The 27,216-nt window shown below is 30.2% G+C and overlaps 4 protein-coding genes across 5 annotated transcripts; 3 read left to right on the top strand and 1 right to left on the bottom strand.

The window, feature by feature from the left end:
• Positions 1-6,095, top strand: LOC129911075 (nose resistant to fluoxetine protein 6-like). Its single transcript, XM_055988733.1, has 10 exons — positions 1-328; positions 2,687-3,095; positions 3,155-3,228; positions 3,296-3,495; positions 3,562-3,677; positions 4,735-4,948; positions 5,006-5,187; positions 5,250-5,379; positions 5,439-5,771; positions 5,834-6,095. Exons 1-10 carry the CDS (start codon positions 76-78, stop codon positions 6,029-6,031), a joined length of 2,109 nt encoding a protein of 702 aa, XP_055844708.1. The 5' UTR covers positions 1-75; the 3' UTR covers positions 6,032-6,095.
• A 3,666-nt stretch (positions 6,096-9,761) lies between these two features.
• LOC129911076 (nose resistant to fluoxetine protein 6-like) lies at positions 9,762-16,483 on the top strand. 2 transcript variants are annotated; one of them, XM_055988734.1, is made up of 10 exons: positions 9,762-10,059; positions 13,941-14,358; positions 14,426-14,499; positions 14,565-14,764; positions 14,857-14,972; positions 15,034-15,247; positions 15,308-15,489; positions 15,553-15,682; positions 15,748-16,080; positions 16,155-16,483. In XM_055988734.1, exons 1-10 carry the CDS (start codon positions 9,807-9,809, stop codon positions 16,326-16,328), a joined length of 2,094 nt encoding a protein of 697 aa, XP_055844709.1. In that variant the 5' UTR covers positions 9,762-9,806; the 3' UTR covers positions 16,329-16,483. The 2 variants fall into 2 exon arrangements, with proteins under 2 accessions (XP_055844709.1, XP_055844711.1); XM_055988736.1 differs by lacking the exon at positions 9,762-10,059 and adding an exon at positions 12,525-12,543.
• Positions 16,484-21,940: 5,457 nt separating this feature from the next.
• LOC129909892 (40S ribosomal protein S10b) lies at positions 21,941-22,838 on the top strand. Its single transcript, XM_055987039.1, has 2 exons — positions 21,941-22,074; positions 22,317-22,838. The coding sequence occupies exon 2, from the start codon at positions 22,317-22,319 to the stop codon at positions 22,788-22,790; it is 474 nt and encodes a 157-aa protein (XP_055843014.1). The 5' UTR covers positions 21,941-22,074; the 3' UTR covers positions 22,791-22,838.
• Positions 22,839-26,072: 3,234 nt separating this feature from the next.
• Positions 26,073-26,675, bottom strand: LOC129910398 (uncharacterized). Its single transcript, XM_055987775.1, has 2 exons — positions 26,385-26,675; positions 26,073-26,325 (listed from the first exon to the last, which is right to left on the bottom strand). Exons 1-2 carry the CDS (start codon positions 26,526-26,528, stop codon positions 26,167-26,169), a joined length of 303 nt encoding a protein of 100 aa, XP_055843750.1. The 5' UTR covers positions 26,529-26,675; the 3' UTR covers positions 26,073-26,166.
• Between the last annotated feature and the right edge of the window lie 541 nt (positions 26,676-27,216).

Genomic DNA, 27,216 nt, shown 5'->3' with positions numbered 1-27,216 from the left:
CTTGTTGTGCTCGTATCTAAAAGTTACAATCTTCTTTCTTATTGTTCAAAACTTTAATTTATATTTTAATTCGAAATGTCAAATTTAAAATTAACACTATTTTTAGTTTTAACTAATCTCATTTACCATCAAACACATTCTATATCGGTTATTAATAATGTAACAGTTTCAAGTGATTTCTTTCAAGAATTGTTTTTAAAGAAAATACGATTAGATTTTAAGTTAACGGATATAGCTAATAATGCAGATGATGTTAAAAACGCAGAAAAATGTGTTCTTCAGTTGCAAGAAATAGTGAATCAATTTCCAAGTGTTAAAGTTGCTCGTTGTAAGTCTCATTTTTATTCATTTGATAAAAGTTATAAGCACAAATTCTTATTTTTCTAAACTCAGTTTTACTACGGATTGATATTATATAATTATGTATTTAGTATATGAGTTTTTCAACTAAGGATATAATTCATAGCTTGTTAATCCGAAACCACTTCAGCACTTCTTAATCGAGGTTTAGAAGAAATGTACAAGTACACCGAAAAAAAAAATTGATAATAACAGCTATCAAATTATCATTTTTGAGTGACAAAAGTCGTCCAACAATTAAAATATCAATTTTGATATTTTATCATATCATTTTGACATTTTTTAATTTTAGGTGGATAGTGAAAATTTCACTTTGACAATTAAAATATCATTGTTGACTAGATTTTACGTTTTAGTTTATTATAATGAAACCTATTTCTTTCTCTTTTTTATTATTTTTATTATTTTAAGTATTTGCTTTCTTTTTTTCAAAACATTACTGAAAGTGAATATTCTTTACAAAATAGTGGTGATATTATTTTTTCCTCTTTAGGTGATATAATTGTTTTGTTATTTTCTCCCAAACGATGTGAAGTAAAATCTTATTGCCGAACAAATTTTCTCAGTAAATCATACATTTTACTTCGAAAAAACACAAAGCGCCTTTAAATTAGTACACATTAAGAATTTTTTATTTAATATTTTTCAATAATTTGGAATGAGAAATTGATATGAAAAAATGATAATAAAATATATCAAAACAAATTTCCAAAATGTGACATTTAAATATCATCCTGATAATAAAAATATTGTTTTAACATTTAAAATATCATAAAACACATTTTATAGAGCATTTTTGGCTGATATTTAAAAAATGTTAAATTGATATTTAAATAAATTGCACGACTGGGGTCGCACGTACTTGCTCTTATGCTTAAAGTAACTATAATGTTAAAGCTTTTTATTCAAGAAATTTAAAATTTGATATTTTGAAGAAATTTCATAAGTAGTATAAAAAAATTAAATCTGTTTTTATAATTAATAAAACTCCGTTTTAAAATATCTTAAAAAAAAAAACAAATATGCCATTTTATTTCTCGTATAAAAAGGTATTTTTAGAAAAAAAATTTTGAAAATTGTAGGAGCCGTTTTTTAAAAAAATAATTTTTTATATATAAAATTTTTTTAACATTTTTCAAAAAAAAAGTTGGTATGCCATTTTGAAGAAATAATTAATTTACACATAAAAACTAAATTTCAAAATTTTTCATTGATCCGTTTTCAAAAAATTGATTTTTCAAAAAAAAATTTTGAAATATTTTTTAAAAAACCAAAAATGCGTTTTTTGAAAATTTTCTAAAATTTTAATATTATCTTTACTTACACACTTTTGTATAAAAATTTTCATTTAAATCGGGTTAATTTTGTACGAGATATTCAGAAACGAAAAAAACCGTTCTATGACAGGTACCGTTAATAACGGTACAAAAAATATTTTTTTTATTTAAAAAGTTGGCCCTTATGTGTAGTACTACACACAAAAATTTTAATCAAAATCGTTAGAGCCGTTTTTGAAAAAAATTACCTTTTCTATTTCCGTTATATGGCAGGTACCGTTAGTTTTGGTAATAAAAAAAAAATTTCAATTTCCCCTCTAGGGAATCACCAAAAACTGCTAACTACCAAGTTTGAAGAAAATCACTTCACTCGTTTAGGCTGCAGCTCCAGATAGAGACAGACACACAGACAGACAGACAGACAGACAGACAGACAGACAGACAGACAGAATTGCAGGACCCACTTTTTTGGCATTCTCCATCATCGTAATGTCATGTAAAATTGTTATCTCGAGTTCGATTTTTTTTACGAATCCTAAACTTGCCCTATAGTACCTATATCGCAAGTAAAAATGTTAAATTGATATTGTTTTTTTTTTTCGGTGTATCTGAGTAAAATTGATCTTTAAGTTAATAAGACAGTTAAGCAAAATCAGCTTCAATCAGCTGAAACCTTAAAAAATCATTTTCTTTTAACACATTTAAAACCATTTTTTTATATGACAACCTATAATAAATGTTATATCACCTAAAAGCTTATTATTTAAGCTTTAATATGATGTTTCAATCACGTTTGTACAACATCTAGAAAAAAAATTACAATTTTTTAAAGCCAACTAACTGAGATTACGGTACTTCCTACACTGGTGGCTAGTCATCAGCAACAGATCTCCACAGGTGTTTTGAGGTATTTTTCAAGTTTTTCAATTTAAGATTGTATAACTTGTAGAGCAAGTACCGTTATTTGGCTGTGATAAATTTAGTGTTTAGTCTTTTCGAACTCCGTTTTCGGTCAATATAACTTTCTACCATATTTTCTACAATTTCAGTCATTGATGCTTGGGGAAAATTTCCATCTGGACTTCTCTATGGACACTTAAGAGATCTTGGTAACTACGATCAATGCGTTAAGACATCTGTAGAACTAAATGAGGAACTAGGAATTGCTACTGGAAAATACTGTATGGCAACTTTTCCCTTAACATCACCCATTAATGTATCCGAAAGTGATTTATCTTTACTACGAGAAACTCCGCTCGAAGAAAAAATTGATGCAAGATCATTAATTAAATTGAGAATAGGAGTGTGCATTCCAGAGATATGTAGTCCACAGATAATTACTGCAATTTTTCAAGGAATAACTGAAAATGTATTGAATGGAACACTTTCAGGTGTTAAAGTTTCAGGTTGTTCTGTTGCTAAGAAACCTAATTACAAAGCTGTGGATATATTTGCAATGTAAGTATCTTTGGATTTTTATTGGTCGTAGATACATATTAATTGGTTTTATTCAACAGTGTGTTATTTTCAACTATTGGTGGATTAATGTTGTTCAGTTCCTTGTATGATTGTTTTACAAGTTACTTTGAAAGTAAGATGAGTCGAAAGGAAATCTTCAATCTAAACTTTCCTATATTTTATTTATTTTATTTTTTAAGGAAAACCTATCCAACTTTTAATGGCATTTTCCGTAATAACCAATGGTAGAAAGTTATTTATGATCAACACAAAGAAATCACCAAACTCAATCGATTGTTTAACTGGTATCAGAGTGATGTCAATGATTTGGGTGCTCCATTGTCATAACTATGCGTATTATGCATCACAAAATTTGATTAATACTATAGACGTACTGAGTGTAAGAATGAAAATTCTTATTGTTTTCGAAAAAACTAAAATAACTAATATTTTACAACATTTACAGTGGTATAAAAAACCTTGGACTATGGCGGTTTTGATGGGCACCGTATCTGTTGATTCCTTCTTCTTTCTTAGTGGATTACTCTTGGCTTGGATGGGCCTGCGAGAATTAGATAAAACGTAAGTAATATAATATTAGTACAGGTAAAAAAATTTTTTACACAAAGTTTGCTTTTGGAATAAGAACCAAGAATCAAAAAAGTCTATAAGAAAAAATTGGGAGGAAGGGTATTTTTTGCGGACAAGAGGGAAGGGGTGTGACACATATTTTTAAAGTATTTTTTGATGCTGAAGCTAATAACATAAAAATAAAGTCAATACGATTGCTCTAAGAAAAGTTATTGCCGATTAAAAACAAGGGTGCTTGTTTTTTTACTTGAATTAAATATTATCAAAACCCATGTGAAAAATAAAATGATGAAAGTCGTGATGAAGGTTTAAGATAAAGCAGAAACAAAGGATTCATAAAATTTCTAAAAATATTTTTGGTGAAAGGTTGTTTTTTTTTATGGGTAGAGTTTTTTGTGAGAAAGGTAAGATGTGAAAAATAAGATACATTGATGAAAGTCGGGATGAAGGTTTAAGATAAAGCAGAAACAAAGGATTCATAAAATTTCTAAAAATGTTTTTGGTGAAAGGTTGTTTTTTTTTTTATGGGTAGAGTTTTTTGTGAGAAAGGTATCGTAACAGCTGACATACATTTTATTAATTTTTTAAACTTGATGAAAAAGTTTCTTTTCTTATAAGAGTTAAGAATCTAAAAAGTCTACAAAATTATCTTGAATGAAAGGGTTTTTTTTAATGATGAAATTCGGAATTAGTACCACAAAAACTGGGATAAAAATGTTTCACCAACTAAAATCGGTACAAATGTTTCATTTATAACAGAAACCAAGAATCTAAACAGGGTTGGGGTCGAAATGCTGTATGTTGCAAAATTCTGTATTCAAAATACTGTATGTCAAAATTCTGTACGTGCAAAATGCTGTACGCACAGAATTCTGAAAGTCAAAATTCTGAATAGCAAAAATCTGGTTGGTCAAAATACTGTATTTCAAAATTCTGAACATCAAAATTCTGTAAAAAATATCGTTTTGATAATGTAAAAAAGTGCGCGCGCACTTTTTTTACCAATGATAATTGGTCAATAAATCCTCTTGTTTTTAAATAATTTTAGGAAAGGAAAACTCAACGTACCAATGATGTACTTTCATCGTTACATACGGCTTACTCCAGCTTTAGCAGCCGTAATCTTATTTTATGTAACATTAAACAAATACATTGGAAGTGGACCATTCCGCCAAGCATTGATTGACGTTCATAGTTCCTGTGATGAGACATGGTGGTCCACACTATTGTATGTCCAAAATTATGCAACTCCAAATAAAATGGTAATATTTGTAATATAAGAAAAATTTACAATCTAGATAAATATTTCTTTCAAATAGTGTGTGGTGCAATCCTGGTATTTAGCGATAGATACTCAATTGTATGTCCTTTCGCCTTTGGTTCTTATACCGCTATGGAAATGGGGGAAAAAGTTTGTTCCAGTTTTAGTGATCCTTTCACTATTGTCTATTGGATGTATATTTGCAACATTTATCTCTATGGGTTACACAAGCTTAATTGGGTAGATATTTAAACTAAGGGAACACTATCACTTACTTTAATAATAAATTGTTCTTTTCACAGTTTTGGCGAATTAGATCGAGTACAAAAAATATATTTCCCTACCCACACAAGATATTCAGTATGGATTGTTGGAATTTGTTTTGGATTCTTTTTGCATTTAAATAGACAGCGTTCCTTGAGACCTCCAATGGTTGTCAATTTAACATTTTTTTTTAAATTTAGAAATTTCTAATAAAATTTTCCTCGAAGATTATGCGACTACTCGGATGGATTATCTGTTTTGGTACATTGATCTCCATCGTATTTGCACCTTACTTTACAATAAGCTCTGATCATTCAGCATCTGTTGGACATGCGGCCGCCTATGAAGGACTTAAACGTGTTGCTTGGAGTTTAGCACTAGCTTGGATTGTATTCGCATGTCATTTTGGATTTGGTGGACTAATTAATTCAATTCTTTCACATCCGATTTGGCAACCACTTGGTCGATTAAACTATTGCATGTATCTGGTTCACATGGCTGTGCAAACAATTAATTTTGGGACAGTTCGTACCGATGCATATTTCTCTGATTATAGACTTGTAAGTTTTATTTTTCGTTAGTTCAAAATTTTTCATTTTTTTAATTTAAATATTTTTCATAGTATTTAAATTTTTGGAGTACTTTTGGAATCTCTGTTTTGGTGGCAATATTGCTTTCATTGTCTTTTGAAGCCCCTGTACTTGCAATAGAAAAAGTTTTATTTGCCACTAGCCATAAGAAAGATGATGGGAATAGGGCCGTTTTGCCGACTGCTCCGAACATGGTTTCAATCAATGGCAACGTTTCTAAAGAAGTATAAAAGTTAATGTATATTATTTATGTTACAGATAGTATTTATTAAATAAGTTGTTGAGTATTATTTAAATTTTAATGATAAATAAATAAATTATTAAACTATTTTTTAAATGATAGTTTTTTTAGTACATATTCTGTAATTCTGTGAAATTTGCTATAAGTTTACCAATAAAAAAGCTCTTCCTCATAAAGTAGAACCTTAATAAGTTGATTTCCAAATATAACACCTCCAGGAAACAGGGAGAACATAAGTGGACTTCAGGGGAGACCTTTCGGCATCCTGTTTGACACAGCCAGCAGCGCAATCATTGAAGAGTAGAAGTAAAGTTATTTTACGGAGAAGTTTTAACCAGCCAACGCGATGGTCAAAACGTTTCCAATGACACACAATTTCCCAAGTAATGATAAAAAAGTTATGAAGAACAGATAAACCTATAAAAGCACACTCCTTCTTATTTTTCTGCAGTTCGGTAACATGGCTAATCTTGATAATCCCAAACAGCTAAGTTTTGAAATTGATACACATAGCTCGATTTGCGATGGATGATAACATAAAAACACAAAGTCATGACTCAATGTCCAAAAAATACGTCATTGAATAATAATCTTCTAATTCCATCTAGAAGCATTTGTAACTTCGCACCTACCGGTATTATTTCGAAATTTAGCTACGAATTCATCTAAATATATTCTGGTGTATCGTACTTCTATTTCGATAAAGTACTATAGGTAGGTAGGTACTTCCTATCTTGATTGATAAAATGTTCAATTTAAAATATCAATCATTAACTAAATTTAAAATTGAATGTTTGTATTTACGATTAAACGATTAGGTGATTTACCTATATCTTCAAACAAAAAGAAATAAAATGCACAACTGGGTCGCACGTACTTGCTCTTCGATTTCAAAATGCTAATATTTTTAAGACTTAGGTATTTATACAAATTTGGTAAATTTGGTAAATTTATATGAAAATAAAAATAAAATTAAAAAAACATGAAATTAGTTTTTTAAATGAAAAAAAAAAACTCTTTAAATGAAATCGAGCTCAAAGTTTTAAATTTTCAAAATCGTTAGAGCCGTTTTTTAAAAAGAAACTAATTTTTTATAAATAATTTTTTGAAAAAAAATGTTTTAAAATAAAGTTGGTTTGCCATTTGGTAGAGACTATTAATCAACAACTCTTTAACCTTAAACCAAAATTTCAAACAAATTTAAAGCCGCATTTTCGAAAATTTAATTTTTTTTTTTTCAAAAATCCAAAAATTACTTTTAGTAGAGTAACATAAGCAAATTATAGGGGAACCCGGCCGAACAGCTCTGATTTTGACGATTTTTTTTTTCAAACGTAGGTAATTAAAAGTACTTTAAAGTCTATAGATTAAAAATTGCCGATGTTGCCGTATTGTTTTTTAAAATTAAAATTAAATTTTTTTGAACAAAACCATTTTTTTTTTGCTTAAATTTCATAAAACAAATGATAGCAAAAGATTTTCTAGGTAATTTAAGGAAAAAAAATTTAAGGGAGTAAGGGTCAATCTTCCATAAGCGGTAAATGCAATTTTCCCACAATCTGACTTCAAACACAAAAAAATATTTTGAAAACAACGGCAACACCTACAATATTTTAAAATACATTTTTAAAAAGCCAGAAGCTCATTCTTATCTTTTAAATTTAAATCCACTAAATTTAATTAAGGGTTTTTGAAAAAATGGTCCTGAAACTCAGAATTAAAAAAAAATGTTATTAATGTTATTATTTTGGCCATAAATATTATAAGTTGAATTTCGAAGCAGAAAAATTAATATATATCACACTTTTGAAAAAAAAATTAAAAATTACTTCAATTTCAATGGGGTTTTCGATAAAAACTGAATTTTTGCATTGAAATAATAAATTTTCTCAAAGACTTTGGTAAATAAGAACTTTCAATTTTTGCTATTTAACTTTTAACAGTAAGGGTTATTAAATGAATAAAAAATAATTTTATATTTAGATGATGAACTTAAAAAAAAAGATAAGTTAAATTTTTTTTTCAAAACTTCTATTAAAAAAAGTTCTTCGAAAATTAAATACTTCTTAATTTTTTTCATAAACCGTAATGCATTTTGACATTTCCTTTTTTAATTTCAAATCATTATAAATGCGGCCAAAAAATTTTGAAAATAAATGCATTTTATATTACGAAAAAGTTTTAAAAACGACATGCTAAAATTTTTTCAATAATTTTTTTTTCAAAAATCTGAGTTCAGTTACAATTCTTTCAAAAGCCCTTACTTCAATTAACTTAATTTTAATTTTACAAATATGACTAAGCTTCTAGCTTTTTAAAAATGTATATTTAAATATTGTAGTTGTTGCCGTTGCGCTCAAATATTTTTTTGTGTTTGAAGACAATTAATAAGAAAATTGCATCTATCGCTTGAACGATGGAAGATTGTCCCTCACTTCAATATATTTTTTTTTTCTTGACTTTCTTAGACAATCTTTTGTCATCAATTAATTTATGAAATTTAAGAAAAATTTTTGAAAAAAAATTTTTTTTGTTCACAAAAATCTTCAATTAAATTTAAAAAATCAAAACGGCAACACCGGCATTTTTTTATCTATAGACTTTAAAGTATTTTTAATTACCGACGTTTAAAAAAAAATATTATCAAAATCTAAGCTGTTCGTCCAGGTTCCCTAATATTGCCAATTTTTAAGCTTTAGTTACTCCACTATTTTTTCAAAATTTAATTTTTGATTGATATAAAAAATATAAAAGTGCTTTTATTTAAAAAAATTTCGTTGAAATTAAGCCAATCGTTTGGGAGAAAATCAGATTGTAAAAAAACCGTTCTATGGAAGGTACCATTAAAAACGATTTTTGTAAAAAGATAGATCTTTTTCTTGAAAAGATAGATCTTGTCTATCCATCAAAAAACTGCTACATACCAAGTTTGAAGTAGATCGGCCCATCCATTTAGGCTGTAGCTCCTTATACAGACCGACAGACATTCTGACAGACGGACTTTCGAAACCCGCTTTTTTCGCATTCTCTATTATTGTAATACATATCATGAAAATTTGTTACCTCAAATTTTTTTTTTACGAATGCATAACTTGATATATAGTACCTATATCGCAAGTAAAAATTAAAAATTAAATGTACAACTGTGTCGAAAGTACTAGCTATACAATAAGAGATCCTGCATATAACGAAGAAATTAATATTTTTTCTTTGATAAACTGCATAATCATAGGCCGAATAAACAGATATTGACTGATGCATTGCTCAACATTTTGTTGGTACTTTTCGTGAAATTTTTTTAGGTCATCTGATGCATTCTACATTTTTTTACTAATACAATTCATACCGCAGGTAGACCAACCAAAAACAAAAAATGATTCATGACTAAAATTGTTTCTATAGTTTTTTTTTTGGTAAGATAAACAATATTAATAAAAAAATAGTGTTAGTTAGAAAAATTCAGAGATAACATTATTTTGGTCAAAACAAAAACAAAAATATTATCATTCCCAAGTGAATTTATCGCCAACGTGCGGCAAATGATCTAAACGTCTTCATTTAATCATGACAAATAATTCTTAACTGACCATTCTTAAAATTAAAATTTAAAAAAATTAATCAACAACAACAATAAATTAATCTTATCTTAAAAGTCTTTTAAAGAAATGAAGAAATAGAATAAAAGGATAACTATCTCCAAAATTATTTTTAGTCGGTATAAGCCCTTCGTTTGTCTAGATTCAAACTTTAAAACAAAAATCGTTATGCGACAAAAAATATTTATGTTATTATTTTTCCTTTTTGGAATCGCTAATCATGTGAATTCGAGAACAGTGGTGAACAATTTTACGGTTTCGAGTGATTTTATTCAAGATTTATTCATTAATGAAATTGAAAAGAATTTGGATCTATCTGATATTGTTGGATCCATTGGATCGGATATTTTAAATGCACAAAAATGTATAGTTGAATTGAAAGAAATAGTCAACCAGTTTCCAAGCTTAAAAGTTGCACGATGTAAGTGTTAAAATCTTTAATTTAAATCCCAAAGTTCAACTTAACAGTGTTTTTCAAGGTGTGATTGTGTTTTTATTAATTTAAAGTTAAGTGCGTATTTCATTTCGAGTTTGCTAGGCTTTAAAGTAGTCTATCAGATCTATTTTTCAATAATAGCGAATAAAAACTCGAGGGAATTTGGAGCCCCAAAAGAAGTTTAACGTTGCAAAAAATCCCATCTATAAGCCTTTTTCCTTTAAATACAAAATAACCACTTTTCATGGAATAAAATTGTACAAACAATTAAATTAAGTGTTTGTGACTAATTGAATATTTTAACGAAGTTTTCTTTTGTTGTTATTGTTGTTGTATTTTCAGATAGATATGAACGAATAAACGTTTTATTTATAATTAAAATCAAGAATAAAAGGCCTAAAAAAAAGATGGATTTAAATTTAACCACTTATGTACGATAACATTTATCTTATATTTTAAAATCTTTGACACATTTTTTTTTTTTTTTTTTGTAAAAATAGACTCGTATTATTTTATTAAATGGTGAAATAGGTCTTCCGTATTTCTGTGGTTAGGTATTTGAAGACTTTACTTTATCTCAATAAGGAGATACCCCTAGTAGTACAGGAAACAGGGAGTTGAAAATGGGTCATCTGAAAGGATCTGAATTTGATATTTCATATTAAGAGGCGCATTGAGACGAACATAAAAAAAATATAAGTAATATTTCAAAAAGTGAGGCCAGTAAATTTTTTCTGGCTTCGGATTCAAAATCAGCACCCCAAAAACCTTCAGAAAAGTATATTTTGGTTCTTCTGGCAAAAAAAAAACAGTTTAATTTTGTTATCATTGTAGCCAACCAAAATATTGCATTCATCAGGTTATAACTGAAATAGTTTTGGGCGAACAAGAAAACTTAATATGCCAAAATGTAGGAAATTTATCATGTATCAAAGTAATTATTATAAGAATTTTTTCTCTCAGACGAACATAAACCGAAAAAAAAATCTAAACCTCACGGTCATTTCCGAAAATTTTACATGTTTTCCTCAATAACTTTTTATAGAGAAACATTACAAAAAAAAATTATTTTTATAAAAAAAATTTGAGAATATGTTTTTCTACAAAACAAGATAAAAAAATTTATTCTACGATAAAGAGGAGCCGAGAAAATCACAAAAACGCATTTTTCAAAATGGCGGCCAAACAACACGTTTTGGTACAAAAGCAATATTTTGTATGTTCGTCTGAAGACGCCTCTTCATATGAAAATATCAAATTCAAATCCTTTCCAAAAATTCTCAGATGATTCCCTAATGCCTATAGATGAAGGGTGTTAAATAAACCTTTAACAATCATAGTTCCTTCTTAATTAGTTACCAGCACACACTCGTATTAGTTTATTAGTACAAATCGGCCATTCCAAAGTAATGGAGAAGGTATATTTACGCTTATTGTCCAGTTTAATTGGATGACAAAGCAATCTGCTTTATGGAAACTTGGTGAGTCGCTACTGCTCATCATTAAGTTGGTGTAAAAGAAGTTTTTACGAAAACTCAACCAATTGTTGCGAAGTTTTTCACATTTAAAGTTGATAACGGAGAAGACCGTACGTGTCTTCTCCGTTACCGTCTTTGTCTGTCAGTATTTTCGTTACGTTAATATAGTTTTTCGTTAAATTTTTCGGACATCAATTTTATGATGAGCTCTAACGACTCACCATTTCAAGAAAAAAGGTTGCTTTTTCAGCCAAATAGACTGTATAGCAAGCGTAAATAGGTCCTCTCCTTACTTTGGAATGGCCCAAATGTAGATAGTATCTGAAATGTAGCATAATTCCCCTTACTAAGATACCAAAAAGTATATCTGATTAAAATGACCGGGTTTCACACAGGTTTTTCCTCTACAGAATCCACAAGGTTATATGTCTATGAAAACTTAAGTACCTACACAATCAATTGAAATTGGGAAATTTTATTTAAGAACAAAATGATCTAGTTTAAGTGATAATTTATCAAAGAGCGTCACAATAAATTACCCACCGATCAATCACTCAATTTAAGTTTTATTTCTATATCCATTTCAAATTACTCACCTTCAAGATTGTCTGAGTGTGATATAATGGAATCCGAATGCGAAATATGTGTTGATGAAATATTTTCTAGTAAGTACCTACTCGTATCAATTTTTTCCCATATTGCTATTCCGAACACGGCATTAGGGACGAAATTCTGTAATTGAACTAAAAAATTGTAACAAAACATACCAAAATATCGATTCTACCTAGTTTATTAATATTTTTGCTGAGTAATGTTTACAATCTAAAAATCGACATTTAGATAGGTAATTTCGAAGCCATTAACCCTATTTGGAAAATAATCTTTTCATCAAACCAGAAATTAATAAAAAATTAAGAATCCGATAAAGTAGGTAATCCAAGAACAGACTCAAGGACAGGACTTCAAAAACTTTGATAAACTTGCAAAATGGGTAGGGAAAACCTGTGATTTTTGTATATTATTCTAAAAAAAAATTGCGCAAAATGTATTTGGAACACTTTTAAATGTATTTGGAACACTTTTTAATGTATTTGGAACACCTTAAAGCATGTTCTGTAGACTTTGATACCCACAATGTGATTAGCCTCTTTTAGAAATATAATATATTAAATTGGGAAATATTCCTTTCTGAATCAATTTTTCTTTACTTAACTTTTATTTGATAAATTAATAAATTTCTAATTATTTTCGAAACTATTTAACATTACAAACTTTTTCTTAATATTTTTTTATTTATTGATTTATCAAACAAACAATGAACATACAAAAAATAAGCATAGAAGAAATGATTTTACAAAATTCTGCAAAAAATTAAAAAATGGTTTGGAAGCGCGCGCTTTTAAACATTTTCCAAACCATTTTTTATTTTTTTGCAGAATATTGTAAAACAGAATTTTGAACTCAGAATTTTGAAAAATAATTTTGACCCCAACCCGTAAAAAAATCACCATTTTCTTTTTGTGTGGGCAGTCAATAAAATAAACTAAAATTTTACTTTCATCAGGTTCTTCGATATTGATTCAAGAACAAGTTTAACAAAAACTATATAAAACTTTTTGTTCTTTCGTGTTATTTAGATATCGAAGATACAGAGACTCAGACTCTATGTCTTTCATAAGTTCGGCAGACTCATGGGAAGAATTTTTCCACTTATCTACGCATTAAATAAATTTATGACAATTGCAATCTTTATTCAATCTTTCTTTCCATCGATCACTCATTAACGAACAAAGTTTTATTTCCGATTCCTTAATCAACAACCTATAAAGATTGTCTGGACGCGATATTATAGGCAAATGACTAACTTTTTCTCTAACTCTAACGTATTCGGACAAAAATTCTGTGACTTATTTTGTATTTATATCCATTTTTGTGAATTTTAATATTAATTCATTGCTGTATACATTTTTGGGGTAAGTTTCAACTTTGAACACTTTTCATGCGTCACAAAAACGCTTTAAATTTAATAATCTTTTCAAATTAATTGAACCATTAATTAACAGCAGTAGAGAGTCTTGACTTTAATCGATCATAGTTCCGATGACGCCCACTTCAGATAAAATTATTTTATTCCTATTTTATTGCTAATTATGGCTAAGTAAGATTCCCAATAGAATGAATAATTTTATTATTTTTAATTTTACATATTAAATTTAATATCGGTGATACTGTTAAGTGTAGATATATTTTCTTTAGCCGCACTACACGAATGTGGAATGAAATACCTACATAAATTTGTTTCCATGATTTTATTTTCAATTTCAATGTTTTTAATCTATATAATAATTTGTTTGTTTTTAAAAATTATCTTTATTTTAAATTTTTCAGTTCTTGATTCATGGGGTAAATTACCATCTGGAATTTTGTACGGTCATTTCACTGATCTCGGAAACTATGACCAATGTGTCAGGACATCGGTAATATTAAAAGAAGGAAATCAACCCACAAAAGGACAATATTGTTTTGCATCATTTCCAATATTATCCCTCATCCAAACAACGCCCAAAGAAGATTTGAAAAATGTTCGAGATCTTTCATTGAATAGTGCACTAGGCGATGCGTTGAAAAGTTTACTATCAATCAAACTAGGAATTTGTATTCCTGATAGTTGTGACGCAAAGTTGATAACTAGTATTTTCCAAAAGGCAGCTGAAAATGTTCTGGGAGGTGCTTTAGCTGGTGGCGCAATTTCAAACTGTTCGGTTGCCAAGAAACCTGACTTTGAAGCTTTGGATATTTTTGCTATGTAATGGGAAAAACTTTGAACTTTGCAATATAATTTTTTATTAATTTTATATATTTTCCTGAAATAGAGTATTCTTTTCTTTGATTGGGGTCTTGCTTATTGCCAGTACAGCCTACGACTGGTATACTGAATATTTTGAAAGTAAGTTTGTTTTTCTAGAAAATTTAGGAAATTTCTTATTAAACATGTATCTTTTTTATTTTCAGTACAACCAATAGAACTTTTGCTAGCATTCTCGGTTATTACCAACAGCCGGAAGGTGTTTATGATCAATACCAAGAAGTCGCCAAATTCGATTGATTGCTTGACTGGAATAAGAGTGTTATCAATGGTTTGGGTCTTGCATTGTCACAATTTAATGTTCTGTTCGTCAATGGATATTATCAATCTGGTTGATTTCTTCAGTGTAAGTATTTTATTTCATAAACGAGGCTTATTTCAAAGTCGGAAAGTCTTGAAAAAGGAGGTCAATTCTAATTTACTAACTATTTCTTACAGTGGATTAAATTGTTCTGGTCAATGACAACAGTCATGGGAACTGTTTCTGTTGATTCATTCTTCTTCTTGAGTGGATTACTAATTGCATGGACATGCTTCAGAGAAATGGACAAAACGTAAGATCAAAAGAAAGGTGTTTGTGTTCAAAAATTGCTCAATAAACCTTAACAATTTTAGAAAAGGAAAACTTAACGTGATATTGATGTGGGTTCATCGCTACATACGCCTCACACCACCTTTAGCAGTTGTGATTTTATTTTACTTAACTATCAATAAATATATCGGAGATGGACCGTATAGAGAAGACTCAATAACAAGGCATTTTCAATGCAAAGAAACTTGGTGGTCAACATTACTTTATGTACAAAACTACGTGAGCTCAAAAAATATGGTAAGTTTTTTTCAAAAGAAGAAAGTAAAATGACTCCTTTAACTTATATGTTCTTTTTAGTGCGTCTTACAATCCTGGTATTTAGCAATAGACACTCAGTTGTACTTCCTGGCACCAATTGTTCTCATTCCAATTTGGAGATGGGGTAAGAAATGCATACCCGTGATGGTGGTGCTAGTATTAATAGCAATTGGATGCGTTTTTGCTGAAATGTACGCTGGAGATTATAAGACTCTTTTCGGGTAAGCTAATACTTTAGTGCAAGTTTGAATAAGTTAATCTAAGTTTGAATTATTCTTATGTAGGTTTGGTGAAGCAGGACGGACAGCTAATGTCTACTACCCAACTCACATAAGATTTCCTCCATGGCTTGTCGGAATTGGTCTTGGATATATAATGCATCTGTATAGAAACCGTTCAATTCATCTTCCTGTGGTTTGTCATTTCATATAAGTCAAATCCTTAGACCTTATTTTAATAACCCTTTTTTTTTTATTTAGATGTACCAAATTCTTGGTTGGGTTTTGAGTCTTGGAACTCTATTGGCTATAGTTTTTGCCCCTCACTTTAGCCTAAAGTCGTCTTATACAGTCAGTGTTTTTCATGCAGCAATTTATGAAGGACTGAAACGTGTTTCTTGGAGTATAGCTTTAGCATGGATAGTTTTTGCTTGTCACTTTGGTTTCGGTAGTAAAGTTAACTCAATTTTATCCCATCCATACTGGCAGCCTCTTGGACGTTTAACATATTGCATGTATTTAGTGCACGTAGGTGTCCTTACAATAAATTTTGGTATATCACGAACGGATGTCTATATCTCAGACTATTCATTGGTAAGTAATATTTGGCTTTATATTTTTCATCTGTTTTAAACTTTAATTTTTTGTTTAATTTTTTTTTTCTTTAGATGCTCTGGTTTTGGAGTAATTTTGGAATCTCTGTTCTAGTGGCAATTGTATTATCGTTATCTTTTGAAAGTCCAGTGCTGGTCATTGAGAAAGCAATTTTTGGTACGAAAAAACCCAAAGATGAATTCCGCAAAACTGTATTGCCAATCACAACTCCAGACCTGAGGGCCTAGACTGAATTTTGTATATTATATTTAATAATTAATTTATTTATTTCGTTGCATAAAATCATATTATAGAAAAAGCTATCATAAGAAAATAATATTTAACAATTACCTGTGTATATTAAAATTTCTAAATTAAGAATAAAATCTAATAAAATTGAAAATCGTATTCTATTTACTAAAATTAATCAAGGGGTACGGTGGGTGGTGCCATTCAAACCCCCTTTAACTTCGATAACAAAGATGCCAAACATTTCAACTTTTGATTTATTTATTGGACTAGTGGAAACAAACTCTACAAAAGACTAAAACGAGCTCCTCAAAGAGCTGAAATATCATCAAATATTATATAGCATTGCTAATTAACGTAGAATCGTGAATCCTGGTAGAATGGTACGTTATCCAAAGGAAACAAAATAAAATCTTTACATTTTCTACTCAGGAAGAGTGGTACCTACCCACGTTTTGATATATAAGAAGAGAATAAACAAAAGGCCATTTTTCCATCTTAACAAATTATTCAAAAGTCGCAATAAACTGTGACTAAGTCAAATAGCCAAAATGAAAAATGGCAAGGCAATATGTCCGGTTTGTATGAAATTCTGTTTTTGAAGGGTCATTTTGCATAAGAAATAAGGTGTTTTAGCAGTTTCCACTGAAAGCAAAGTGTAGTTTTGCCGATTCCATAAATAAATAAAAAACATTAAAAGTGGAAACACCCTGCGAAACCCATGTTGTCAGACCTTTGAATTCGATATAAAGACGCGGCTACAACTACTTGGCTACTATACTTCTTCTTCCAAAATTTGCTCGGCCTAGTAGATTGGATTGCTTCTACAATATGATGGTTACAATAACAATTAAGGGCTTATTTTACAGATAATTAAAAGTGTTATAACTTCGTTGACCATATCTCTAGGAGCGAAACCCGGGACAAATAAAAAATTCGTTGGATCGTTTTGAAAACATTGGTTTAAAAAAAAAAAACATAATTAAACGAGTTTTCATAATTTTTTCTTATATTGATATCAAGATTTCGTAATAGATTTTGTGGGAGAATTTTCGTTGAAATCATTTAAGTCGTTTACGAGGAAGTCATAAATCAAGAAAATTATTTTATTTTATAATAGGTTCTTCTAAAAAAATATTTTTTTAATCAAAATTGTGAAAGCTAGTTTTGAAATATAGATGGGATCTTTCCTTTTTCATATGTTGTTTATTTTTTGAAAAAAAATTCTGGTTTAGCTTTTCAACCAGACAAACAAAAACTGTAACTAAATAATTGAGGAATTTTTTTTAAGCTATTCAAAAAATTTAAAATAAAAAAATTATTTTCCAACCAATGTTTTCCTGTTTTCCGTAGATACAGAGTATTTAAAATTTTGAATAAAAAAATCAGAGAATGTGGAAATACGGGACAATTATGGGACAAATTACAAAATACGGGACACTTATACTCGTTTCGCTTGTGTTTGTATTATTATTTTATTTAAATTTATTTTACATTTATGAAGTTGTGAATTTCTGCTTTGTTGTTAAGAAAATTAGAAAAAATAGTATCAATTAGTTTTCCAGGATCATTGGAAAAATCAATGAATGTAAGCGTACTACGCTGCTGCTGCGAAACGAAAAATCCAATACAAAAATATCACAAGGAAAAATCTGTTTTATTAATACTTTTGCTGAGTTATATTGATAATCTTCAAATCTGTATTTTAGATAGGTAATTTGAACTTTGAGCCACATCACCTCATTGTAAAATAATCTTTTCAAATTGAAACAATCGCACCATTAAAAATTCATTAAGAATCGCGTCCATAATCAATAATTTGTTTGCCTATTGAGAGAAGGCCATTCAAATTTAGGTAGGTACTATATATATTTTTTTCTTTACAATTATGACGCACGAATGTTTCTAATCTTACGTTGTTTTTTACCCTCCTTTATTTTGGATATTCCATAAAAGTCTTCCTAAAATTAATTATATTTTATGGCTTAGTAAAAATCAAGATATTGCCAATCCCAACTCACAAAAAAGAAATAGAAATGAGGAAATCTTAAGCCTTAACTACATTGGCTCAAAAAGTGAAAAAGTACAAAAGTGAAAATTTTCAAACGCATTTTTGTATGGTTTTTCGGGCTAGAAAATTAAAATAAATGATGCAGAATGCTTATTTTTCCGTCCAAAAATCAATTTGTAAACTCTTTTTTACAAAAAAATCCCACTAGCGATAAAAAAAATATTTTCACTTTTGTACTTTTTCAAAAAGTGGTGAATGTAGTTAAGCCTTTAAAATCATGTATATTAATTTGAACTATTTATTCCAAAGATTAAACCTAGCTCGCTGAGGGAAAAACAACCTAAAATCAACAACGAAAACCACGTCGATTCAACTATTTATGATTTTGCGTTTACCACGATTATTTTAGATCAAAGTAGAACATCGTTTGTTTAAAGTGGTTTGTAGTTATAAAACATCCATATGAAAACCCATTAGTTGGAAAATCCATAGGGGTATTCACGATCCGATGCAACTGGTCTTGTATCATTGCAAAAGTGCAAAAGTGTAAAATCTTACAACACTACAACAACAAAATATACGGATTAAAATTTTACAACTGTCTTGCACTTTTGCTATACCCTAGACCTATTGCAAAATAAAAATACAATAGAGTAAAATTATTTTTGACAGATGGCAGCTCACCGTCGCGGCGCCCATGATAAACAGTTTGTCTTTTTTATTCTGTTTATTATAGTTGTCGGCTTGTCGGTACTCATGTCCCGTAATTTAGTTTCTTTTGATGTAAAATAATTTGTGAAAATTAATTAACCCGAACAAAACAAAGAATACAATTATAAAAAATGAAAAAAAAAAGAAGAAGCAACAGTGGAGGAACAACCCTGTTAAAAAAAAAAAAAACATCATGGATTTCATTCATGCTTCAATATTTACTATAGATATGAAAAAAGGGCGTTCACGACACGATCTATTGTAAAAAAATAAAATTTTACATTTTTACTAGGCCTGTTGCACCAGATCGTGAATACCCCTCATATTTATTTAATTCAATTTCAGATTCGAAAATCTTGCTAAATTTTGCTAATTCATCCTCTATCTACTCTCTAACAGAGTCAATTAGGTTTTAACAATTGCGATCTAGGTATATCCATCTTCAAATCAATCAATCATCAGCGTTCAAAGTCTTATTTCCGAATTTTCAACAAACACTTCATTAAGATTGTCTGGGTGCGATATTACTGCCAATGATTGATAATCTTGTTGCAACAAATGTAGACTTTTTTGTCCCAAAAAGTCTAAAAATATATCAAATGAAAATTTTTCAAAAAATTTGTATGTGGAAAAACTATCAAAAATCTTACTACACTTTTTTATACATTAAACTTTTCATGCGTCACAGTCGCATTAAAATATAATAATCTTTTCTAATTACCTAAAATAATCATATCAATAATTAACATTAATAAAGAATCTTGAGTGTAATAATCGATCATATTCCGATATCATCCTCTCGAAATTAAATGATTAAGATTTAATTCTTTTTGATTACTTATTATGACGTAGTAGGATTTTTGGACTACTAGCTGAATTATAAACAAATTAGTGGATGTATCATCGTTCCAGAACAAACTATCTAATCTTCACAATTTCGAAGTACTGAAAAAAATTGTTAAAATTAGTACGCGTTCCAGAGAATTAGTTCCGTTTTCTATAAGTAACCGTAACTCTCGTTTAAATACAGTAGGTAAGACTTATTAGCTTCATACATAAGCCTAATACTTTCGGACGTTCTGTTAACTATAGAGACCTTCCTTTAGCCGTAATACAAGAGTGTAAAATCATTTGTCCTATTTGCCAAAAGTTTTTATTAAAAATCTTCATTTATTTGTTTTTAAAAATTGGCTTTGTTATCATTTTTCAGTTATTGATTCGTGGGAAAATTTACCGTCTGGAATGTTGTATGGTCATTTGACTGATCATGGAAACTGCGACCAATGTGTGAAGCCATCAGTAACATTAAAAGAAGGAAATCAACCTACAAAAGGGAAATATTGTTTTGCATCATTTCCAATACTCTCATTTATCACAACCCCCAAGAAATTTTTAACTTTGCCTTGATAACTTTTAGAAATGGAAATCTTAAAGTTATGTCGTTATGGAGACATCGGTACCTTCGTCTTACACCACCTCTAGCAGTTGATTCTTTTTTACTTAACAATAAATAAATTCATTGGAGATGGGCCGTATAGAGAAGACTCAATAACAAGGCATTTTCAATGCAAGGAAACTTGGTGGTCTACATTATTGTATGTTCAAAATTACGTGAGCTCAAAAAATATAAGTTCTCAAATAGTTCAAAGTGCAAGTACTTTTTGTTTAACGAATTATAAATTTTCTATAGTGCGTCTTACAATCCTGGTATTTAGCAGCAGACACTCAATTGTATATCCTGGCACCAATTGTTCTTATACCAATTTGGAGATGGGCTAAAAAGTGCATACCCGTTATCGTACTCTTAGTATTTATAGCAATTGGGTGTATTTTTTTCTAAAATGTACGCTGGGCTGGAGATTACAATACTCTATTCGGGTACTATGAGAACCTTGTAGTTAAAATAAGTTTACCTTAAACCTCTAGAGTTGATTTATTCTGTTAAAGGTTTGGTGAAACATGGTTATCTAAAGTTTACTATCCAACCCGTTCAATTCATCTTCCTAAGGTATGTTATTTCATATAAGTCAAAGCCTGAAACCTTATTTTATTATTTCTTTATTTTTTAAAATCAGATACACCAAATTCTTGGTTGGGTTTTGAGTCTGGGAACTCTATTGGCTATAGTTTTTCGCCCTCACTTTAGCCTGAAATCGTCTTATAAAGTCACTGTTTTTCATGCAGCAGCTTATGAAGGACTGAAACGTGTTTCTTGGAGTATATGCTTCAGCGTGGATTTCTTAGAAGAATAAATATCAGCGTTTACTGATAATTTGTTACCGTGGGTAGTGCACCAGCTTTATAGGTGCGAATAGCCCTTTGGGCTCGAAACTCGGAAGCAAAAATGTTAGTTGGGCTAACCAGTCAGATTGTAGGGAAGAGGGATGCAGATTTTCCTCTTTTTGACGTTCCCAGAAAATGTAAATTGTAACCCGATTGGGCACAACACTGTATATCCAGGGCCTTAAATTGAGATCTAGATTTTGACTGGGAAGTTTGAACATTTGTCTTTGTTTTCTCTTTCTTTTTACAATTAACATTTTGGAGTTTAAAGCTCGGCTTAAACCAAAACAAACCACTTTTGTTAATAAATACAGCATTGAAATGTATTTTAAATTTAGTAATTTTTTTCGATTTTTTTAGATTAAGTTTTAGAAGAACGTAATCGATTTGTATGAGTTTTTTAAATTGCACGCGTCCTTGAAAATTTGTTTTGTTTTGGTTTTCACCCGGTTTACGAAATAATTTTTTTATTTTTTTTTTTTTTTTTTTTGTTCGTTTGGTACTGACGGCTGTGCGAAATTCCGAATTGAGTATGAAAAAAAAGTTCAACTCAAATCACCGATGTAAACAGTCCATTAGATATCAAAAAAACAAAAAATTCTGATTCCACCTTTAAACAGCTCTCTCTAACACCAAAACGCCACCTACATCTCAAAAATAAAACAACATTTTTTGTGAAATGTCATTTTCTTTTTGACAATTCCTTTCTTTCCGGTGACCGCTCTCACAAAGACGCTAAAGTATGTGAATTTTCATAAAAATCTTAAAAAATCTTAATAATCCTTAATTAAAATGGCTAAATCGAAACGAAATTGTAATCAAAAATAACAAACCAATATGAATAACATAAAATTATGTGATAATTTTTAAGTGTTTAGTGTATTATTTACATTTCAATTCGATTCAGTTTGTTTCTGTTTTCTAGTGATTTTTTTTTTCTATGCAAGTGAATAATGGAAATTTTTCTTCAATTTAATTTCAGATGTTTATGCCAAAGGCTCATCGCGTTGCTATCTATGAATACCTCTTCAAAGAGGGTGTCATTGTGGCCAAAAAAGACTTCCACGCCCCAAAACATCCCGAATTGGAAACCATTCCCAATTTACATGTCATCAAAACTATGCAATCCCTGCACTCCCGCGGATTAGTCAAGGAACAATTTGCCTGGAGGCATTACTACTGGCATTTGACCAACGAAGGTATTGAATACCTCAGGACATACTTGCACTTGCCCCCAGAAATTGTCCCAGCAACATTGAAACGTCCAGCTAGGTCAGAGACTGCTCGTCCACGACCAACTGTTTCTGGTCCTCGTGGTGATTCCACAAAGACTGGCGAAGATCGTTCCGCTTACAGACGTGCCCCAGGCGGTGCTGACAAGAAGGGAGATGTCGGAGCTGGAGCCGGAGATGTTGAATTCCGTGGTGGATTCGGTCGTGGTTCTCGTCCACAATAGGTGTTTACTATTTTAAATCAATAAACAAACGTTTCTACTAAAAAAAAACTTGCAATTATCTTTCTATTTAAAAAAAAAATGTTTAAGGAGGTTTTAATTCTTTTTCGTGGAATAATATTGCCGGTTCAATTTAACAACGGTAGCCAGAGGTTGTTTGAGGTTTCGTGATGTGCGAAATTGGTTTGTTGTACCAAAGTAATTAATCTTTTGGAAGATGCCAAATAAAACTTGGTTGCAATTTAACTTAGCTAATTTGGGCCACAGCCATAAAGTGCATTTCATAACAAAATGGTTATTTGGAGTTGTATTATGAATACCTTATTTTAACAAAATGGTTGAAGACGAGCTGGTGCCAAAAAAGAAATTGCACAAAGAATAAGAGATCTCAATCACAGGCCTGCAGAAGGGAAAAAACTCAGACGTGTTAGAAGAATTTTAAAATAGACAGGCTCTTGTTTTTTTTATGTTTTTCAATTACTCAATATCGTTGGACTATAAGCGAATTGTGAACTGCAGCATCAAATCGAATTGAAACCACTTGTTCCTTTAGCCGGTCTAAGGCATTTTGTTATCTTTATCTTGTAGGTAGAGACCAGAAATAACAGTCAACCTTTATTTTCAATTGGTTTCTGTCTGAGAATTACCCCATGACTACTTTAAATAGGTTTCGGTTAAGGTTTGAGATTTATTTTTAAAAATCAAAAATAAAGGCTATCGGTTGAGATTTATTTTTTTAAATATCTCAAGGGTTGAGATTTTTACAAACAAGTAACTGGAAAAGGTTAACCTTTAACCGTTTTTGCTGAAAATAAATCAAAAATGGTTAATTCAAAGGAAAATGTCGAATATCTCAAAAATGACTTTATTTTGACAAAATAAATAGGTATGAAAAGGATGTTTTTTCTTAGTTTATGTATTAAGTTCAACTAATAATAGGCTGTCAAAGTTCCAAAGATCCAAGATTATTATCTCTTTTCGCTTAAAATAAAATGTAAAGATGAGAATTTGCTTTCCACTGTAATTTGAGTCGCTGTAACGAGCACAACCAACGCAATTTCGAATATTTCAGGAGATTGATGTTCTAATTGATAAATTTGCAGATGAGATTTATTTTTTTTTCTCAGCGATAAATCTAACTGGTTGACCGAAACATAAAAAAAATACAAAATTAAGATTTTTCCCATACCTTGACCGAAATTTTTCTTTTTTTTAAATAAAGGTTATTTTATGACCTTTATTGAAAATGGCAACAAATAAGAGTTATTAAAAAACCTTTCAAAAGGTTGAGATTTATTTCTGATCTCTGCTTCTGGAAATGAATAGGAGATTTTCTATTATATATACAGCCCAATTATCTCTCCAGGGGAAATTTGTTGTGGAGAAAGGGCTTCCATTTGAAAAGTTCCTTAATTCAATTTCCGTTTTAATTTTGTTCCCTTTTCGTTAATAATGAAAAAGGAGCAACATTTATGGAACAATTTTGATTGCGAGCCTTACTCGCGAACATATTTCCCCGGGAGTTTTCATTCAGATTAGAGATGATAATGTATCCTATTTCATTTTGGGGGTTATAATGTAAATTCGTTATCCGTCAGCAATTATGAGGGGTTGAAAAAGTTCTCTCTCGGTAGCTAGCAACAGCGGCAAACAACTGGAAAAATGTTAAGCACGTGTCGCCTCCAGTTGTCTTGTCAATAGCCTCCCCTTACTCGTCGCGGCTTGCCAGGAAAAGCTTAATACCTTTAACTTTGTAAAATCGCTAATAAATACTCGCTAACTGATGGCATTAGAACATAAAAGTTTTGATGCAGCAGAACGATATTGTAGAGAATGGCAATACCAAAGAATTTCAGATAAAGGGCTGGTTATAGCGATCAGAAAATTTTTTTAAATCGATAATATTAACGGTATTTTATGCGATTTAAAGAACAAATGATAGAAAATCTCTAAAAGATTAGACAATAAACAATTGTTGAATTCGAATTTTTTTTTTTTGAAAAACCTATCTTTTCTTGAAATTGCACCAATAATCGTTTTAAAGAATTTTCCTGATCGCTTAAACCGGTCCCTAAAGTAGTTTTAACGATCATAGATTGTGAGTTTAAAGTGATGTGATATTGGGCTTTTAAGTTTAGCTTAAATTCAAATGAATTCTATAGACCAGTAGCCTCCAACCATATTAACAGTTCAAAATATGTATTGAAGTAAAGTTTACGTATTTACTGGCAAACGTGTTCGTTTTGGATAATAGAGCGAACAAATGGGTTTAATGTCTGTTGTATGTGGCCTCAAATTAAGATCAAGAGTTTCAGTCCGTACTTTAAAGATTAACCTCATATCCGGGAAGGCTCTACGTAGCTCTAGAGACAGATTTCTTAGCATTTTTAAGATTATGTTTTCATTTCATGTCTACGATAAAGATGCAGTCATAAAAGGTACTTTTCCATTCGGTGTTGACATAAAAGTTCATTGGTATATTTTTAGAGAGGCAAGTGCACTCCGGTTTCTAAAAGGGGAATATTCACAATTTACTGAAAATTATTTTCATTAAGTTTGTATCAGATCTATGCATAGCTTTAGTAAACAAAATTGTGGTGGCTTTTAAACTTTGTATGAATTTTCGAGGGATGCCAGGCGCAACATAACATTGAAAATACTTCATTGCCATAGCAAAAGCAACTGTTAACTGTAGCATTGAAAACTATAAATTATGACTTTGATTCAACGAACTTTCTTGAGCAAAATTGTGGGAAGGAAAGGGCAATTCGCGAAGTTGTGATAATTACTAGTATCGAACGAAGGTCAAACGATAGGTAAGACAGTCGTAAGCATTAACGAGTATCGTTGAAATAAAACGATTATCGTAATACCCAATCGCATTTGAACAAGAACGAAGTAGTTTCAACGATAATCGTTTTATAAAATAGGGCCCCAGAGGTCCAGGAACCTAAATGCGGACATTTATTATGGAGCGGGGACTAAAATAATCAAAAAATCCGTCGCAGTGGAAATTTGTCCGATTTCATACGATTTGGAAGGTTCAATTTAATTTTTAAAATTTCAAATCGCTCCCTTGTTTTAGACCCAAACACGCGAAATTTTTCTAGCGATTCGAAAGTCATAATAGGGGCCGTAACTTGATACAAACGAGTTAACTCCATACAATGAAAGGGAATGGAAGGGGTCTATGGGCTTAAATGTTAAACTTATATATACAATGCATTTGCATAATGAATTTAATGTTTACCAGACAAATTAAGAAATTCCAAACAAAAGACATAATTCTCTTAAACTAAACATTTATTAAAAACTAGGACAAAAAAATAAAATCAAATACATTATTATTACATTTTATATTATAATTATTTATCATAATTCATTCACTTTTCGAGACTCTACGTTCAGTGTTTGTAGCTTTGTTTTGTTTGATGGTTTTTCTAATGCTAGACAATCGCAACAACAGACCATAGTGTTCTTCGACTTTTCGTAAACATGATCTGCATATAGTTTTTGGCAGAGGATCTGTTGGTGAAATCTAATAGATACGAAAAATTCTTTTAGCATTCAAATAAATTAAAATATAATTCTAATTACAGTAATTGGTAAATATCCATTTATTTTTTCATCAATTAGAAATTTCTTGACGCTATTGCTGTAAACATGGACAACAATTTTGTGAATTTCCGAACAAAGTCGGCAGAGAAAACCAGATATGTATGCTTTGGCTATGCTACCCATCGGTTTAGAAACTTTTATTCATAAGTTACAAAACAAAGTTATTAATTGGTTATTATCTTTTTCTTGGAAAATTAATTTTATTTGACGAGCAAACTTTTTAGTAATTTTCTTTTTCTGTTGTTTTTTTTGTTTTTTAAGAAAATTTATAGCATTTGTGATTTTTATGGAAAAATTGAGTTGAGGAGTTGAAAAGTTCAAACCTTGCCATATTTAAGGCCATCGTTACACCGTAGCAAACAACCCGGGAACTATATGTGCAAGTCTTGGCATGTAATCCAAAACAACCACAAGTCGAGTGCAAATGAAAATTCCTGGTTAATGCTGGATTTTGCTGGATTTACATACGTCTGCATTTCCTGATCTGCATTGAAAGGAGACACAGTTTTTAAGAACCACAGATGTTGGATAGAGAGAGTAGATGAAAATGCAGACATCTTGACAAATGCAGATTATAGGAAGATTATGGCGAAGACGAACATGTTGGTGAGGGAGAGGCATTGATGACAATTCGCCTTTAAGCAACGTTGCTTATGCCGACATTTCACGAGTCGATTTTAGCCGCACGATATGTCGCACGGCTTAAGTCGACTAGGATTTTTTTATGGGGACTGTCATTTTAGTCACCTGCGGCTTACGTTCACACGAGTCGAAAAGCTTGGCCGCACGGCAAAAATCGACTCGTAAAAAG

This window comes from Episyrphus balteatus, chromosome 2, assembly GCF_945859705.1.
Source record: "Episyrphus balteatus chromosome 2, idEpiBalt1.1, whole genome shotgun sequence".
Classification (NCBI taxonomy): Eukaryota; Metazoa; Arthropoda; class Insecta; order Diptera; family Syrphidae; genus Episyrphus; species Episyrphus balteatus.
The sequence above is the reverse complement of the archived record's forward strand: the minus strand, read 5'-3'. Positions and strand labels throughout refer to the sequence as shown.

Coding starts and splice junctions, on each gene's coding strand:
- LOC129911075 (XM_055988733.1), top strand. CDS start 76: ATGTCAAATTTAAAATTAACACTATTTTTAGTTTTAACTAATCTCATT. Junction 3,229..3,295: donor TTTTACAAGTTACTTTGAAA/GTAAGATGAGTC, acceptor TTATTTTTTAAG/GAAAACCTATCCAACTTTTA. Junction 3,678..4,734: donor CTGCGAGAATTAGATAAAAC/GTAAGTAATATA, acceptor AAATAATTTTAG/GAAAGGAAAACTCAACGTAC.
- LOC129911076 (XM_055988734.1), top strand. CDS start 9,807: ATGCGACAAAAAATATTTATGTTATTATTTTTCCTTTTTGGAATCGCT. Junction 14,973..15,033: donor TTCAGAGAAATGGACAAAAC/GTAAGATCAAAA, acceptor TAACAATTTTAG/AAAAGGAAAACTTAACGTGA. Junction 15,683..15,747: donor GTTCAATTCATCTTCCTGTG/GTTTGTCATTTC, acceptor TTTTTTATTTAG/ATGTACCAAATTCTTGGTTG.
- LOC129909892 (XM_055987039.1), top strand. CDS start 22,317: ATGTTTATGCCAAAGGCTCATCGCGTTGCTATCTATGAATACCTCTTC.
- LOC129910398 (XM_055987775.1), bottom strand. CDS start 26,528: ATGGGTAGCATAGCCAAAGCATACATATCTGGTTTTCTCTGCCGACTT. Junction 26,326..26,384: donor ATGGATATTTACCAATTACT/GTAATTAGAATT, acceptor CGTATCTATTAG/ATTTCACCAACAGATCCTCT.